Below are 19,305 nucleotides of genomic sequence, written 5' to 3'. Positions count from 1 at the left end.
GGACGCGGTTAGCGGGCGCGACGCGCTCGTGGAACGCTTCGCCAAGACGAGATAGCCCGGACCCTGTTCCACGCCGAAACACTAGCACCCTTGACCGCTTCCCGAGCCATCTTCAAGCGGACGCGCACCCCCCAACGCGATCCCTTATTTCACGCTTACTAATGACACGAAACACAATAATACCTGCGAGCTTGTGTTTCTCCTTCGGCGCCGAAGACTGATTGCAAATTAGGCATTTGAAGAGAGCAAGAGTCCGAAAAGAAGTTTGCTGAGAGTAACAGTAGATGAGAGACGGGAGAGAGCCGAGAACATAAGGATCGATAGGCATGTTTGCATTCACGAAATAAAAAAAAAGACAAAGCCAAAGAAAGATGGTGAGAAGAGTCGCAAAGGGGAAGAAAACAGAGAGCACTAAACTCACGGGGCATTCCACCACGGAGGAAAAGTTTGTTACAGTTTCGTGTCGTTTGTCCAGCGCTTTTCTGACGAACTTTCAATAACGCTCAGTGGAAACAATGATCTCAACAGTGGCAATCGGAAGATGTGCTCCGTCCCTACGGACACATTATGGCGAGGGCTATTGTCAGGCCATTTCTCATTTCTCGATAGTGACCTCTTTTTCGTAGGAGTTGGATGATTTGGAAAAGTCTCATCGCCTGATGGCCATCGGAAAATGCTGTATTTATGTTTCGTGAGCCTTGGAGGACTGTCCCTTCAAAACATCTCAATTCTGCTCATACTGCTCAATCTAGAATCGGACGTGTGCCAAAGTTCGTCTCGCGATTAGGCTTATCTCGTAGCAATGACGTCATCGTGACGTCAGATCATGAGCAAAAAATCTACTGACCACACCACCGTCAGCAAAGCTTGTTTTTCCATTAGTCCTTGCAAACATGAATTACATTTTCTTCAGCACAATGACTACTTATTCAAGTTTTTAGCCTTGTTTGATAAAGTTTTGATATCCATACTGAAAGTGTAATGGTGCATTGTGACTGTAGTATAATCCATGTGGAAATACTAAGTAGTTGACACTGTACTCAATAAATGTGGATAAAAGAATTGAAGAAACTCTAAAACCTCAGTTTGAACTCTTTGAATTAAAGATCTATATCCATCTCTTCCTCCCCTGATTATCGTGATAAAAATACTTCTTCTGGTCACTTTTTGTTTCCATTTTTAGGTGAATTAATCTCTACTTCGGGAATGTGCTAAATGAGAGAATGCAATTCAATACAGACGCATCGGCGTTTACATATACTTGAGATAAATACGATTTCTGTAACATCATTACCCTGTTATTCTCATTTCAGCTTTTTGACGAAACAGAAACAAATCAAAACGTTATCGGGGACTTTTTTTACGAATTATACATCTCGCTACATCAAAATCTAATGGCTTGATTACGCTAATCCGACGAACATGTCTCCTGTCCTTTGGTTAATCCACACATAATCATTAGTCAACCCTTTTCCTTCAGTCATCTCCTCTTCCATTCGAATCCCTTCCCCTCCCCAGCCCCACCCCTCCCCCTCCTCCTTCTCCCTCACCCTCACCCCCAGTTTATATTGAAAGCTCAATTTCAACCATAAACACATGATCGACCAAAATGTTTAGGAAACCACCCATCAACGAACGGCAAACGATAATAGCTAGTTAATGGTGTGCGCTGCGTATTTTGGCCTGCGGTCCCCTTATAGCTATACCTCCTGCTGATTATGTTGTCCAAATCGCCGTTTATCTTGTCCCTACTTAGGCGGAATCGTATCAAAGAAACCCGACGGGGATCAACAATAAATACTTCGTGGGCCGAAAGGGATGAATTGAGTCGGAGCGAGGAGGGTCGCGACGACATCGGCTATCACATGACACGGACTGCGTCACATCTAATTGGTGACTATTGTCGTTAACTTCTATTTGTCTGTCGGTCTGCTTGAGGGAAATATTGTTTTACGTCTTTCGTCGGCCTTCAGTTCCTTCAACATGCTTCGAGACACCTTGTTTGGGTCTGAACGATGTGAATATGCGCAAAGGGTTGATAACCTGATATCTATTATACTAGAAGGACTCATTTTGTTTTCAGTGTTTGACGGGAACGTATTACCAGTACCAAAGAAATACCAATGTAGTCTCTTCTTCATTGCACAGTGTACCTTCAATGTTAGTTTGTATCTTGTTTATCAAGCACAAGGACATCAACTGAAGTCTTGTCATCCCCCTCACGCTTCAAAGTGCCTACTTGTAGATGCGTCCTGTTTGAAGAGTGGTTGAAATGAATTAGTTTTACGTGTATCACTTAAAGACGTAAATCATTGTTCGTTTCTTTGTTCGGGGTCGTATACTAACGATGCCAGTCTAGGGTGGATCGACTTTTCGAGCGAACGGTTGATGTCTGTCGGCCCCGTGGAAGAAAAACAAATATGAACTACTGTCAAGACATGACTGCATTTTCTAGAAAAGCTTTCCCATTTGTGTCCGTATCAAACTACCCCATCCTGGGCGACATAAGTTGTCAAACTAATGACACTGAGTAGTCTTATTAACACACTGTGAGTTGTGACGGCGAGAAGAAGGCGTGTGTTTGCGTTAAAGAGTCAAGAAGACTTCGGTTTTGAAGCGCATTACGTTACATGTCGCTTGAAGACATTCGTTCGTTTGCGCTGTCGGCAGCTGTATCACTCCGCTTCGGGAAGCCTGTCTAAACCCATCGATTTTGCGTGCTTCGCACCAAGGTACAAGATCGCTACAAGATACCTACTGATGAGCCCACATTCACTCGAAATCTCGAGTAAATTGAGCCAAATTGACAGAAAGGAAGAAAACGAAAGAGCCTCCCCCTTTTCAGTCTTCTCTTTTGAATTCTCCGTTCGTTTATGATATGGTGTGAGTTACGCGGCGCCATGTTTGCTAAGCTTCGAGTGAACGCGCGCGAGCACGGGAGCTATAGGTTTGCCTCGGTCTCTCAAACGCACACGCTCGTCGGATCTAAACTCACACCTTATAATAAAGCGATGCGTCAGTACACAAGTATTATTGGCATTCCTCCATCTTACTCTAGCCGTATCATAGCGCTCTTCTTCCCTCTGTAAATGTAATCCTAGCAATTAGATCCCCCATATTGAGCGTACATGAGTGTGCCGCATGCTCAGGATTACAGTTGGTATGGGAAAAGAAGAAGGGTGAGAGAGGGAGAGGAAAAGAGAGGGAGAAAGCGAGAGACAGATGAATAGAGGGAGAGGAAGAGTGTGAGATAGGCATCCTCTTTCGTTATGCTGTACATGATTACTTCTATGGATTGATTTCCAGAATGCAACTTGCTCTGTTTCAAGAATGTCGGCATAGACGCTCGCTTTGTCTTAAATTGTTTCGTTTCGTTTTGCTTTGTCTTGTTTTGTTGATAAAACCAGCGAGATTTTCCATTCTTTCAAATTTGATTCCAGCTGGGCTTTCTCTTTTTATTCCATAAATGTAAAGCAACAAAAGTTTTCAGTACCCGTGAAAACGAATTGCTTTTGATAGTTGCTTAACTATATAATGTGTATAATGGATATACGATTTTTTTTTTTTTTTTTTTTTTTTTTTTTTTTTTGGGGGGGGGGGTTCATAGCATTCACGTTTCTGTCCGGGAAAAAGCCAGAAATCAGATTAAAAAAGTAACACAGATGATAGTCTGTACCGTGTAATATCATCAAACTGTGCCTGGACATTCTCTAGATGAAAAGTGGTCATTGTAAATAGAATTATATGATCATTTCTTTATTGTCACGCATATACATTACTACAGGTATACGCATACAAGGCGGATGTTGGCAGTTGGAATTCGTGACTGTGTATTTGTCATAGTTTATTTCTCACATTTGAAATTAAATGACACCATAATCTTAAACTTTCATCAAGATTAGTTAAGTTTTTATTGCATGACGTTATATCAACGCTTCTGTCTGTAGATCGAGTAGACTAACTTTGCACCTCATCAATTTGTACATGTATTGCAGTTATCGGAGCAGGCGCTACGTATTTGGTAGAACTCATCTCATCGACAAAGAGCTGTCTTAGCCTCATGTAACCTCACTTTGCCATGGAGAATCAGAAATGAATCGACAAGTTATTGTAATCACTAAAAATAGTTGAACTATCCTGGAACTTCAGATCCAAAAGATGCGCATATACATCTCTATAAGACCTTAAAGAGACTGTAAAGTACTGGTTGAGGTGAGGATTCAGGTTTTATAACATTCCTAAGTGAGATAATGAGAAACTTCTTATGAAATGTTAAAAAGCATGTAATTTTAAAAGGGATTCAACGTTTATTTGTTGAAAATTGGTTTTCAGGTGGCTGAGATATCCAAAAAAGTAATAATAATGAAAGGCAACAGGCCACGCCTTTTATTAGGATCTCTTTGTTTCACCTTGTTTTGGGATATCTCAGCCATTTCAAAACCGATTTTCATCAAATAAACTTATGATTCCTCTTAGAATTGCATGCTCTTTGACATCTCATTGAGTGGCTTCTGAATATCTCGCAAAACGTTAAAAGCTAAATCCTCACCTCAACCAGAACTGTACAGTCTCTTTAATGACATTTTGCAGAGAGGAGCGCAGATGGGCGTTGAACTACAATTGCACATGAAACAATATTCAAAGATTTGGTACGAAACCTGCAACAAAATATGAGTCTAAGCTAGAGATAAAAACCGAAAAGACATTGATTTTAAGCGAGATGAATGGTAGATGTCAATAAAAACGCTGTGCTCTTCAAAAAATACAAATGATTTAAAGTTGCATTCTCTTTCTAAATTATAATAATATTGTAAGCATTTATCAAGCGCCTATTCTTCTTCAATTGGTACATTCTGTGTCATTTTAGCAGATTTCCAACAGAATCAAAGACATCAATGAAAAAAGAAATAGTGGTATAACGGACAGAAATTGCTTCGGGGAGCTCCATCAACTGAAAAATGTGGTTGCATGGAGTAATCAACTATCTATCATGCGATTTGTAGAATTTGATGCAGACGAAAAAGTATTATCGTCAGTTAAGGGACTTGCTTTGATGCCATGCTAAAGATAGAATGAGTTATGAAGGAGTGTGTAAGGAAGATTTGACTAGTAAGTGAGCACCTGTTTATCATTGATTCAGGTCCGAGGAAATTTGCATTTCATTAAAAGTGGACGAATGTTTTATGAATAAGGTAAATATCTATGTTTTGACAGTTAGCCGAGCCAGTTTTTTATCACACTGCTGTCACGCTGTTAAAATCATTTTATCTGAATGGATTGCAATATGCATTCAGTGCAATATTTGACTTTGCCAGGTCGGGCAAGTTACCTTCGAGGAGAAAATACCGCCCTTGGAAGAAACTTGCATGAACTCCGCATAATTTTAAAAGAGAAATATTTTGATACATCGGGATGAAGTCAGTGATTCGGCATGAAATAATTATATTTGGAGGGTGATACAGTATTACTTCGTTCTGCAATAGATTTCTCGAATCGTTCTGTGTCGTCACATCTGCATAGGATTCGACATTATTTCAACATTCAGGGCTATCAAAGTAATCGTGTATTAAACGCAAGTGACCGCATTTCCGACAACTCGTCACGTCGATTAGAAGTTATAAACAAGATGTAATTTACGATCAGCGTTACAGTGCACTTTAACGAGCATATTAAGAAAATGGGTGACTTACACCTGTCCTGTCAAGATCAACCTGTTGAGCTGATTTTCGTGTTTGTCTCCTTTAGTCGCTTTTGTCTTTTTTCTCTTGAGGAACTTCATGGTCGGATTAAGGTTCAGTATTATAATCGAATTTCATCGAAAATTAAATTACATATTTTTTTTTATGTCAAGAAGAAAGATATTTTCATACACGTGTTTGAGCTGATGACCAAATAAAGTTGAATCTAAATTTGAATTTGAATCTGACAGTACGCACTTTTGATAAGCAATCAGTATACGATTGTCTCTCCTAAAAATCTATTAGCATTGTAAGTTTCTATACCAGTCAGTAAATGTTCTTAGATCTTAAAAGCCAAACCTCCATTAAAAGCCAAATGAAGTGACAAATGTCCACAAATAGCGTTTTTGCTGACGGGATTCTGTCTTATTCAAGCGTTGTTGCTGAAAATATCAAAGGGTATAAACGTCGATTCACTTCCCCATAGAATTTGAATTCAATGATGCCCCCATCTAAAACAAACAGAAATACACACTGGCTTGCACGCATACATACAAACACATGTACACATGATATTATATCATATTTTTTTTTAGCTTGATGTCAATCTATATCAAGCGTTCTCATTATATTATATTTACATTTGCATCTTCTCACATCCGTGTGAATAGAAATCGAGCCACGGATACCACGACAAGTGTTGTAGAACGAGCGGTGTGAGTCCTTGGTTGGGTCGTACGGGTGATGTTGCAGGTGGGACAATGTGTTGTTCCCGATCTTATTTCTTAGAATCCGACTGATGGAACTAACGGACGGCACATTGTACTTGTCGCACACGCCCTCGGCGAGCAATTTGTCCCGGATCTCCCAGGCGAAGATTCCCGGATCGCGCTGTTTGTATTCCCGTATCTTCTTGACGACGTTTGGCGTCGTGACTCGGGGCTTCGATCCGCCGATTGCTCCTGGAAGAATGGAACCAGTCTCGTTGTAACGGGCGAGGATCTTGCTCACACATCCATGTGAAACACGGAGCTGTCGACTGATATCGCATGGCCGGATCCCGAGTTGAGCGAGCTCGACTATGCGGAGGCGGATGGCGTTGGGCAGTGGTCGCCCGTTGACGAACACGCCGCCGAGCTGGTTGACCTCGCCGAAGGTTTGCTCTGGAGGAAACATACCATAGAAAGCCATGATTAACGATTAACCGTATAGGGTGAGGGAGAGGCGAGAGCGAGATGGAGTGAAGACTGAGAAGGGGGCGAGGAAGAGGAACGATGAGATGGGAGAAGAAGGGGGAAGAGTTATGATGGGATGCGGCCGACCGAGCGAGCGAGGAGTTCTGAGCGATCGTACGACGGTGACAGGCGAGCGAGTGTGACGGCGTCGGAGGCGCGACTGGCCTTTTGATTGTCGTAGGGAGGGTAGAGTGCGCCATTAGAATCGCGCCGCTCTGTTTGATCAACGTGGAGAACATTTCCGATTCGCCGCGGTGCGAGCACCGTTCCGCATCGGTCAGGGGGCCCAATCAATGACCTCCAGGCCCTTTGGGGTAAAGACTTACACTCACCAAAAGCTCCTCTAATTATCCTACCGGGATTAGGGAGAGGGGGAAAACAAAAGCGATATCAAATGCTGGGCATCTCCTAACGTTCTTTGCGACCTGACTTGTCGTCTTAATATTCTCTACCTGTCAAAGCTAAGAATGAACGAAGAGAATGCATTGACCAGAGTTTACATTTCATCCTTTAAGAGTGCACTTTAAACTCTACAAATTAAGTGCAGAATCATCATCACATTTATACATTATTGGATACACCTGTCCTGCAGACGATTTTAAACTGATATTCTTCCTTAAGGTCTCTAAGAGGTGCTGCATGTTAATCACACGGTTGGTGGCATCCTACTTATCCAATCATTTAAATTCAGACGTAAATCTTACACTCTCAATGCTTAGACATATCACCAATGCAGTCACGTCTCTTGTCTATTTTTTTTTTTCGTGGCGATGACTAAGCAACCTTTTCAACACAGGTCAATAATTTAGGGCTAATTTATCTCCAACTGTTAGTGTTACATGCTTCTTGCACATATGCGCTGCTTAAACTGAGTCATAGAATCCTTGTGTGATTGTCACAGAAAATCAGGATTCTCGATAAGTTTTACCAAAAATGCATAATCGAAAATCATTTAAAGATAAAAATTGGGAATCTATTATGTAAACCGTGCTATCAAGGAGAGATTTTGTTGTTGATATGTTTTTGCAGCATACAATATCTCAATCACTATCAGACATTAATAATATGAATGTTTCTCTACTCACAATAGTAATTTTCAGCTTTATTCTTTGTTTCTGCATGTGTGTGTGTGTGTGTGTGCATTGGGACATTATGAAACTTCGTTATATGTGTTGATTTGTCTGACATAATGCATGTGTGTGAACGTATGTGTATGAACATAATTATGGCCTCCACTGTGTGTGCGTGTGTGTGTGCATGTGTGTGTTTGTGCGTGGGTCTGTACTTATTAGACTGTAAGTCCTACTGTGAGTGTCTGTGTACATCTATGTCACTGCTTGCCCATTATGTGTGTGTGTGTGTGCTTGTGTGTATCTAGGCCCTATAAGCATGTGTGTCCTAGACATATATTGCTGGAGACATTGAGCATGTGGCTGGTCATCAAGAATAAATGCATCGAATCTTGCAATATGTCTTTAATGAACAGTGAGCGGAAACAGAACGCGAGTCTTTACAAGGCTTTGATAAAGAGCAAACAATAAAAAGATGGTCGATAGCGATGAATTAAAACTGATTTGTGTACTCTGTAAATACGCAAAGTCGACCTATTAGTGCCCCCATTTAGCGTGTGTATCATTGCCAACAGATTGTCAATACGGATTTCCCCTTTTTTCGTCGTTACGCGTCACAGACGGGAGTTCTTGTTTGCCGAGAGTTAAATATCGGTGTGTACGAAGTGAAGCAAACGTCAAACGCTATGTTTTATCCATCCATGTTCTTCTTCACATTCGACAAGCCTCCCTTTCTCCTTTTCTCTCGTCCTCGCTCTATTTTCCATCACGTTCTCCTCCCTCTTCTTCTTTGGGCCTTTTTCTATCCCTCCTGTAGCTATCCCTCTCTTTCCCTGTCTTTTTTTTTTTGCCACGCCCATGTAATTAAGATATCAGCCTAAGAACCGAAGCAGTTAAAGGGTACAAAACTGATCGCCGTATTACGCGCGATTGTCCGACGGACTAGCTGCTCTGCGCGTAAGGAGAAAAAAAAAGTGAAAGGAAAGGGCAAGAGGGAGGCAGAGAGAGGGGAAGGGAAGGAGGAAAGGGAGCCAGGGGAATCGGTGGCTATGTTTGTCTGAAAATCCCTCAGGGACTAAGGATGCGGATGAAAGAAAATGTTTGAATTAGGGATTACCGTGTAATCTGACTTACTGATTCAATTAGAACCGTTTAGTACCACAACTTCGAGGCACGCACGGACGGCGCGCGGCGCGTGCAGCTCGTACACCGAACGTCCCGTGTCCAGACAGCCCACGACTGTGCCACTTATCTGAGAATTGGCTGGAGAAGAAATAGACCTTAAAAACCTTTTTCTCCCCCGTCGCCTAGATAATTCATTCATTTTAGAAATGTGCATAATTCACGCGCGATTATTTTCTTTCCCCCGTCTTTACTCTTACCCTGGATGAGAACGAGCGAAAGTGATTGTTTACATGCGTGTTCTTCAAACAGTAAACGCTGCGACCGAATCCTTGTGACGTAGTTGGTCATGTGAATGGGTCGGGTATTCATAAGCCCATACATACTAACGAACGAGCGGGTGTTCGTAGACGAACACGTGTTCGAGCGCCGAGTGACCAGAACAAGTGGTTATTGCTGTTGTTGTTCATGATGATGGCGTTGCTACCATATTCTTCGGGGAAAGAATAAGAAAAAAAAAGAATGAAACAATTAAAAGGTAACGACGAGAAGGGTTCGCTGAACTCGTATGCTGATTATGCTACGTAGGCTACGTTACACCGAGTCCCTCCTTCACCCACTATCAAGGACAAAATAAAGAAGCGCACCTCTGCACGTGCTTAATTGAAGGGATGGTATAGTTTTGGTTGAGATGGGGGATTCAGATTTCAACTTTTTGCAAGATAATGAGAAACCACTTATGAAATATTGAAAAACTTACAATTCTAAGAGGAATTCAAAGTTTATTTGATGAAATTCGGGTTTGAAATGGCTGAGATATCCAAAAAAAAAAAAAAACGAAGCAAAACAACTCGTGGACCTAATAACAGGTGGGTCCCACCTCTTATTTAGACCTCTTTGTTTCTGGATATCTCAGCCATTTCAAAATCACCTCAACCAAAACTATATCATCCCTTTAACTCTATTCCTCCCTTGATACAAAGGTACTGATACACTGTACGCCATAACACGCACACACACACACACACACACACATATACACACATTGTTTATATTTGTTTGCATGTTTGATATACATATATATATACATACATACATACAAACACACACACACAATACAATTTGATATGCGTCCAGTTAAATTTACATTTCAACTCTCCCATTCACAGTAGCAAACAAAAGCACAAAGGCACATTGGCACCACAACAAAATCTATTCACCTACTTCTTTCATTGCTAATATAAACTAATCACCCAAACTTACTAAAACTATACTTATCAATGGACCAAGATATCGAGCATTTAAAAAAAAAGAAGATCTTCACTCTCGATGCCCTAAAATTTGTGCATTCACACGGTAAATCCCTCATTTTTGTATTCATACACCCATAAACAGAAGCCTATATTAGAAGCACTTTACGCCCTCCACGGCCTATTCGTTCAGCAAACCGAAGTATGCAAGTCTTCACGCTTAGAAAATGCATATTTTCATGAACGGTTTTTGTTTGAAGCAAGGATTGCGAACCTAGAAGCATCATGGTCTATGGATAATAAACACTAAGCCAACTCTCTTAATCCAAATGCTGTGTGTAATAAAAGTGTATGATATGCACCTTCAACAGTGTGTATGACTGAGTGCAAAACGTCATAGTTAACTACCAGTCGACCCCGACCGATATTACTGCCATACCCTGACGCGTTTTCCTTTTGTTGGCATCTTTTCATTGATTAAGGCTGCTGGTTTGACTATGATGCTCTCTTCTTAGCAAATCGAGGCACTGACAATCCATCTCAATTCTGGAGGTGACGTCCGATTTAGCTGACGTCCCCGCCCTTTCCCCTCCTCCTAATACAAAAATAAGAAGGGGGAGAAGAACCTGAATTCACCCACGTATAGTTCCTCCTCGTGGAGGCAACCTCATCCCCACAGGGTATCAGTAGTGCATATGTTTGCTCGCTCTGTTGGCAATCAATAGTGAGGGCACCCGTCGTGTTTTCTCTGTCAATGCCCGCGACCGCTGGGTGTTGTGGTTGTGGTTCGGGACTTCTCGGCTTAGCGGTGAGAGGAGGACACGGCGGAGCAGCACTGGGCGTTGTGTTTTTATGGAACATGAAGGGAAACTGTTTTCCCCCATTTTCTTCTCCTCATCTTCTTTGAAATTGTTGTCTGATGTATTTTCGGCGATGTGTGAGACGATGGGGGCATGAGTTATCAACAATTCACTGATAAGGGGCCCGAGGCCCGTATTTCATGCGTTACGGACGTTAACGCCAAGGAAAACTCTCACTGCGCATAAATGCATCACCAATCGCATGCCCTTTAGAATTCACTCTGCATTCTTCCATTTATTATACTGGATGGACTCGTATTGTGAATTTGATAATTGACTTGACTTGACTTGAAATTGATGAGTCTTATGATAGTTAGACTTAGATTATAATGACCATCGTCGATTGTGCTTTCTTTGTCGAATTTCATATTCTTATAAGTGATCGACAGATCGAGGAATACAGTATATACAGAAGTATTCCTCTAAAAACATGTTGGCTGTTCTCATCGCTTAAAATATAACACATTTAGAATGGAATATCTTATACAATGAAGAAATTACAGACAATGAAAATCGCTTACAATTGAAAAAAGAAAGAAAGATACAACAATAACAGCAGCAATACCAGCAACAGTAATAAAAAACAAGAGTAATATGATAAACCTAAAGACATCTGATTCCATTTTGTCGAAATGTGCAATGGAGTTCACCGAAATCACAAGCCTGGCATACCTCGTTTTGTTGTCAACTTTAGAATGAAGCTCCTTGACTTTAGCCAGGGCTTCTTGCAACGTCGGGGCCCAATTCTGGTCTTGTAGCCTGAACAACAACTGTATACCTCCAGTACGGGTTCTGACATCGTCACCAAGCAGTTTACTGCGCTGTCTAGTTGAATTGATTATTCAAATGATCTAGAAACCGTCTATTCCTCTCAAATATGTGATACCCGGTGGCCTGTGAGGGGGAAAAAATCCCATCGTCTATTTCCCGGCTTTGTTCCTCACACCTCGCTGCAACTAATTGTATCATTCTCAGTGTTTTCATAGTTTTCGCCCGTTCACCTTCTCTAAGTCGCGGATCTGTCAGCGGGACCTCATAAACCCTCGGTTACACTCCCCGGCAGCTAACCCGCTCTTTCACCCCTCGACCGCGCCGACTGGAATCGCTGCATCGAGTTGTATTTCACAAAGGGGGCTGGATACGTCCAATTTGGAAATTTTGTATCCTCTTTTGGGATTGGATATGATAACAATGATAAAGGGCGAGAACTGCTACGGCTGGGATAGGCAGCATATGTGCGGACGTAATCCAGTTTGAACAGGCAATCGAGCATCGTGTTTTGATTTCATTTCGTGTAAATAGGTACCTCTTTTTGTGCTGACAGAGAAAGATCCTGCTCTCGTCTAAATTTCACATTCCTTTCTTTATCTATCTTCATTTAGATCAGTATATGTATGCATATGTGCAGGGCTTGACATTAGCGTTTGCCTGATGGCCCAGGACCACTGCAAATAATGTTGGGCCACCAAACTTCCGAAAAAGGTTATCTGTTTTTGGAGCGATCGAGTGACTAAGATTGGAAATGGATTGCAATGTTTCTTTTCACTTCGAGTCGCTTTATTTGTTTTTCGGGACGCCAAAATTTCAAATTTAAAGATTTTAGTGACCCTAACGGACCACCAGAGAAAAGAGCTATCATCGATCCCTGATTAATATAATACATGTATAACATATTATATAAACACACATATATGATACATGTGTTTTGATGTACTAACGCTACGTGAGAAAATGCACACATTATAATAGACGTGATTATGTGTTTGCGCAAACATTTCACTTGATTTTCTTATGAATCCTCCGGAATATTTTATTTTCGGAAAATTCATATATAATGATATTTCCTAAATGTCTTTATCCATTGCTATGGAATAGGCCTATGACCTAAACGAAGAGAGGAGAAGGCGATTTCTTGTATTAGCCACTTCGATTCAAGTAATCGAAAATATTTGGATTGCCTGTTTGTGATTAGCTGCTGAAAGTACACAGAGAAAATTTCCTCGTTATCCAGAATAATGACTTTCCCACTGTGTATGCTTTCGTCCAACCATTGGTTTGTATGGGGTTAAATAGTGCTTGAATCTTGGATATTTATTGAGTGATTATTGTTTCAAGTTTATTGTTCTCTCTTTTCACAGAACATCCCCTTCACGACAAACTGTTAGTCGGCAGGGCGAATACGAGTCGTGATAACCAACACTCATAAAAAATCAGACGCAATATTGTTGTGGGTGAATTCTGCAGTCAGTGATTTTCGGCGATTCATTGTTTTGTCTCCGGGAGGAAACTGTGAAAACATTCGTGCCTGTGCAGTAATTGAATACACTCTCATTCATGTCGTAGCCAAGTTCTGATTTAAAGTGGACACCGTATGTTCATTTCTGGTGCCAAAACAATACCTGACAGCCATCTTTTTTTCTCAATCATTTCAATTTCCAACAAATTCAGAGGAATCACTGCAATCTATTGGTTGCAAAAATAACTTCTTATCAACATTCGTGCCGGCGAAAATCAAACAACGATTCCATCGCAGCCAGACACACGCACAGAAAGGCAACGAAACCAGTGCCAATTTGCAGTAGGTATGTCTACAGCCTACGTGGATTGTTTACCAATTTATAAACGTCATACGAGGAAAATTTTGTGTAGCCTGCACCAGGGACAAAAGAAGAAATAGATTGTTCTGACTGAAGAATTTGATTGAACGTAGTAAAGTAGTTTATTTCACAATGAACAGTTACAGACACGATTTCATGCAATGATCATGCGAATCGATTACTTGTTTTCATCATAAAAGAAACCACATCTTCTTATTGTTTCATACGGTTCGGACAATAGACGATAAACTGACATTTGCATCACCGGCCAACGGTGCTGACGTGAATGACTGAGGTTGGCATGAATGGGGGACAAGGTAAAACTGCATTCGAAATCCCCCGTGATAAATCTTCCTTAAGTCACCGAAAGGCACAGAAAATGAGTTCTCACTGGGTCATATACACATCTGATTAATGACTGGATTTATATTCCTTCCAGGGCAACGATAATAGCTCTTGGCTCATCACCGAATTTTCATGGCAGTGAGAAGCGCCAAAACTATATGGGAATTATTGATCGGTGTCCACGCCACCCCACCAATGGGTCGCGAAAACGAACCGACGTACTGGCGGCAAAACTATGAAAACATGGCGTTTGCTGGAATACAAATTATCACGGTAGAGCAATGCTACCTTAGGGGCAATAACATTGATTTTTGTTAATCGTTCCATTCTCACTGAACTCAAAGTTGTACTTGAGTGTTTGTGTGTGCATGTGTTTGTGTTTGTGTGTGCGTGTGTGTGTGCATTTCGGAGTTGTATGATCCCTGAAAATGATGGTCTGTGATGGGGCGGAACGCACATGTTTGCTTTAGCCGGCGTGATCAAGAGGCCGAGCGGTGCACGGCGCATCCGTGACCGGATAGCGGCGGGGGGAAAGAGAGAACATACTCACCCATTCTAGCTCGCCAGAGAAAAGATGCCGGTCCTTATTAAAACGATGAGCAGACGACTTAGTCCTCTTTTGTCTAAAGATGTTCCCAGATTTAGACGCCTTGCAGGTATGCTGGGTTCGGGTTGCTCTGTGGCATAGTACGCTGGCGTACACTTTGGTGACAGGTCAACCAGATGAGTAAAGGCGATTAAAAAAACCAGGTAAATGGACTGCGTTCTCATGAACTACCCGAGAATTGTTCTCCAAAACCGGAAGTTACGAATGATCGAGCGACTTTTCCACTGGAACCCAGTACTCATGAACGTGAGGAGTTTTCAAGATACGACCCATTCACAAGTTTCGCCGCATAATGCACGACCCTAAAGAGCGTGGAGCGTGTGATGAACGGCTCTCAAAGTTTCGTATTTCTGACAGAAGACATTCAAAGTCTCGCCGCTTCTATCATCTTCGCCCTTTCTCATGTTTTTCCCCACTTTGCACGATGTTGTGTGTCGTTGTCGACCAAGTATAGCGGCGAAGATCGATGGCTGGTCCGCTTGTTCAGTGGTAAGCTATGCGCATCACAGTGCCGTGATGGGTTAGCTTGCAAGGAGAGCTCCGTGTCGGACATGCCCTATCTAGAGACTGCACCGGCGTCTTAAGAATCAAGCGAGCCCTCTGATTGGTTCATGTGCTGTCCAGCCATTCCCACGTTCAACTGCAACCCCCATTCACTCATCTGTCCAACTTTAACCAAACCTTCCTCTTTTTCTTCTCTTGCTCCTTCTGTCTGACCTTCTTCCTTCCATACTCAAAACTTTTTCCCCTTCTCGTTCTCTGGACCTCCATGTCCTCCCTCTTATTCTTTTTATTCCATTTTCTTTCAACTTTCGTAAACATATTCATCCTTTTTTAATACTTCCTTCTCCTCCGACATGTCCTCTACATCTTTTTTTTTTTCTCACTCTGCATCTCTTTAACATATGATACCCTCCTCTGGCATGTCATGGGCTTAAAAATTATGTGATCACCCAGCAATCACCGTAACTACAGGAATCTTATTGTACTCCTTCCCTTGACTTATGTAAAATAACTAAACAACCCTGTCTCATCGGGGAATCACTCCGCATAACCACTGAGAGACGCTTATTTTGAATGTAAGAAGTGACATTAAACTAAATGAACTGGGAGAAATTTAAAAGAACTTGAACAGAGATAACATATTATCAACTGAAAGTTATGATTAATGATCTTATACGTCGCGTACATGAGAAGGAGCTGTCTTGACTGATTCACTTTGATGTATCTTATTTGATAATTTCCTTTTTTTTTGTACACGAAAGTACCGAAAACACAATTTTTCTTGATTTTTTCAGAATGCATGGGCCTCCTTTATAGTCTTCTAGTAAATATCATCCGTTCGATGAAAGTGGAAAAGTGTCAAGATAAACAATCATATGCCTTTCGAAAAATTGCATATGTGGCGGGTATTGATGTAGTAGTCAGTGTTGTAGTCACGTGACCAGGACAATCATTTATGTTTATTGGATGCCCACAGGATGATAAGTTGGCCATAGTCTATGACACTTTGTAATAACTTTTTTAAAACACATTTCCCCAAAATATTCTCCAACTGTCAGTTTTGTTTCGCAGGTATTTTGCAGTATGTATAGGCATAAACTGTTCCTTGCTGTTTATTTTCTCTTTTGCTTAAAAAAAAAATTATATAGAAGAAGTTACGTCGCCTGAGCGCTTGTAGTTTGAAGAATGAGGCACGCGTGAGTCGCCTGAACTTGACCGACGCTGGACTAGTGCTCTCGGAATGACCAATCGGTCACCCACTTGTCGGGGGGAAGTCAAGCTCAAGCCCCGTCAGGTTATGTCCAGGCCACTACCACTAACAGTGTAATAGGCCACAAATCTTTCGCTACGGCGCGTCTAAATAAACAACAAGGCCTTCCGAGACCGTTATACGCCCTCCGTGGTACAGGGGCATCCCATGCATAATGATATAGCAAGTGAGAAATCCCAAAGCTGGATTGATAGGCTTGTTTCTGTACGGGATCTCCACGCCAGCTATACTTCCGGGTCCGGCGTGATACGTCACCATCAATGTGAAGAGACTCTCCAAGTGGATAGTAGAGATACACACATTTGCATATATGACGACGCTCGTCCGTTCTTGAGACTGGCAAAAGTCATTCGAGATGAAATTAAGACAGGAAGTAGCCTCCAAGGAGTTACAAGGCGAGCCGCGCGCGAATCTAAAACGCACAGAGAGACACCGAGGAAGAGAGAGGGAAGAGAGAGAGAGATCGAGGGTAACGGATAATTAATGGATGACTAGAGAACGGGAGAGATGGGACAGAAAAGGAGAGGTTGAAACGGAGACTGATTGAATGTAGGGAGTGAGAACTTCATTAACAAGAAGTAGACGTATTGAGATAAGGGCAAAGAAGATTTTAAAAAAAGGAGTATAGGACAGAGCAATACTCTCATGACAAAATGATAATATGATCATCTGCTTCCCCTTTATTTCTTTCACAATTAAAAAAGAAAAGAAAACACGCACGCACGCACATACACAAACACGAAAGGGTAAATAGCATTAGTGACGAATTTAAGGTACTTTTTATCATTGGGAGATGTGATTAAAAAAAAAAATTCGAGTTGATGTATAATATGTGTAGGTTAGTTGCATCACAAAAAAATCCTACCTTATCAAATGTTGCAATAAAGCCTGAAATATAAAGAGAGATCACTACTTTTCTCAATAAACCATAACTGTAGACGATTTATTCTAGAAACATTTTTCTCATAACTATTGTTCACATTTTGTATATTCAACAATACTTAATATTGATTATACTGATTAACAATACATTGGTTGTGTCTATTTTGAAGCACTAAAGCTGGGTTTTTGTTTAATCTGCAAATGGTAAATAGTACTTTTAAACCATGCCAGGAATTACACTCTGATATATTTTTGTTATCTATTTCCTATCTCTTTCAAGAAGGTTGAGGGGAACATCAAAACCAAACAGCCAAACAATATCATTGCCAAATATTGCCTACCTACGGATGTTTGATATACTAGTTCATATTTTGGGTGTGCCTTTACGACCTATAGGGCGATCAAGCAAGAAAAAAGAAGTTCTATACTTATCAGGTTTCTTTCGTACATGATCCATTACTTCTGAAGAAAACGTTATATGCACGTTATGTACTGGGCATTATCAGTGTACTGTACGGGTGTAGAAACAGAAATGATGCCACCTTTTAAGCTGTACATAGAGCTACAAAATAGTGATGGATCTATTGTTTGCATCGAAGAGAACACTAATTCGACCGTCGCTAATTGATGAAAATCAAAATATATCATCAGATATCGACAACATCATAATAACAGAGGGGAAAGCTATACCTCCTGATGGTCGAATTTTAGTGTTACGCTCTCATCACTCTTTCTTGGTTTTAATTTCACTTCTCGCATCGCGCTATTCTTTCTGCGATCCCTTCCCCTCTATCTATCTATCTATCTATCTATCTATCTATCTATCTATCTATCTATCTATCTATCTATCTATCTATATCTATCTATCCATCTATCTATCTATCTATCTATCTATCTATCTATCTATCTATCTATCTATCTATCTATCTATCTATCTATCTATCTATCTAACTATATCTATCTATCTATCTATCTATCCGTCTATTCATCTATCTACCTATCTATTTATCTATTTCAATGATATTCTTTACCCCAGTGGTAAAGCGTAGGACGTGTGAGTCCCTTCGGCTATAATGAACGAAATAATGGATGCACTGATCGACGTAGTTTGGACATTACGGATTTGCGAACATTAACAAAAAGCGCAGTGACACGCTTCTTACTAAGCGCAGTGATATAAACACACGGGCATTCGTTTCATATACCAGTGAAAAGCACGATATCAGGTTTACTATTGTGACGTGAAGTTATGAAATTGTCATTGGTCATGCGAAGGAATGTGAAAGGGTCACTTCGATCGGTCATATGACAAGAATGCCTATCTGAACAGAATTTGAATGAAAGTTTTTCACACACATATATGCAAACACACTCAAAAATATTCCAGGTACATACATGTATTATAAGGTATTGTGGAAACTGTGTTTTTAATCACATATGGTTGGATGAAGTTATTGTTTGTTGTGTGAACGTTCTTTCAATGTACGTACCCTATTACTTGCAATGTGACAGACACTTAATCTACTGTTATACTGGAACTATTTGCCCTAGACATGAACTATTAGCCTTTGTGCAATATTACTGCACTAGCGGTATTTATGCCCTTATCGTGCATAATATATTCTGGTATGGTGTATCTAGGGTCACGCAGTTCTCAAACAACATAACATTTTGACAACTAATTCGCGAATTTCCAGTCCGGACTGTTGCGATTTCGTTTCGAGTTTAGTAATACTATTGAGTCTAGGGATTATGAAGATCCGTTATATAAGGAAGTGAAGTGTATATGCTTTATCGAAAAATGAAAAACAACCCTGAAATTGAAAATTGAAATTGACATTGAAAGATATTCGTGTTGGTAGTTTTAACTCAATGTCATTTAAGC

General features: G+C 40.9%; 1 protein-coding gene across 1 annotated transcript in view; it reads right to left on the bottom strand.

Moving 5' to 3' along the window:
• The window catches only part of LOC139733228 (paired box protein Pax-1-like), a 34,648-nt gene extending 18,714 nt beyond the window's left edge, over window positions 1-15,934 (bottom strand). The window contains exons 1-2 of the mRNA XM_071644067.1: window positions 14,708-15,934; window positions 6,336-6,841 (exon numbers count right to left, since the gene is read on the bottom strand). Of these exons, the coding sequence (XP_071500168.1) occupies window positions 6,336-6,841; window positions 14,708-14,711 (510 nt within the window). The 5' untranslated portion in view covers window positions 14,712-15,934. The remainder of the gene's footprint in view (window positions 1-6,335; window positions 6,842-14,707) is intronic.
• Window positions 15,935-19,305: the final 3,371 nt, after the last annotated feature.

The sequence above is a fragment of the Diadema antillarum genome, unplaced genomic scaffold (genome assembly GCF_040938485.1).
Source record: "Diadema antillarum isolate AM-2024a unplaced genomic scaffold, OU_Dant_1.0 seq00000463_RagTag, whole genome shotgun sequence".
NCBI lineage: Eukaryota > Metazoa > Echinodermata > Echinoidea > Diadematoida > Diadematidae > Diadema > Diadema antillarum.
This window is presented reverse-complemented; position numbering and strand designations above follow the sequence as displayed.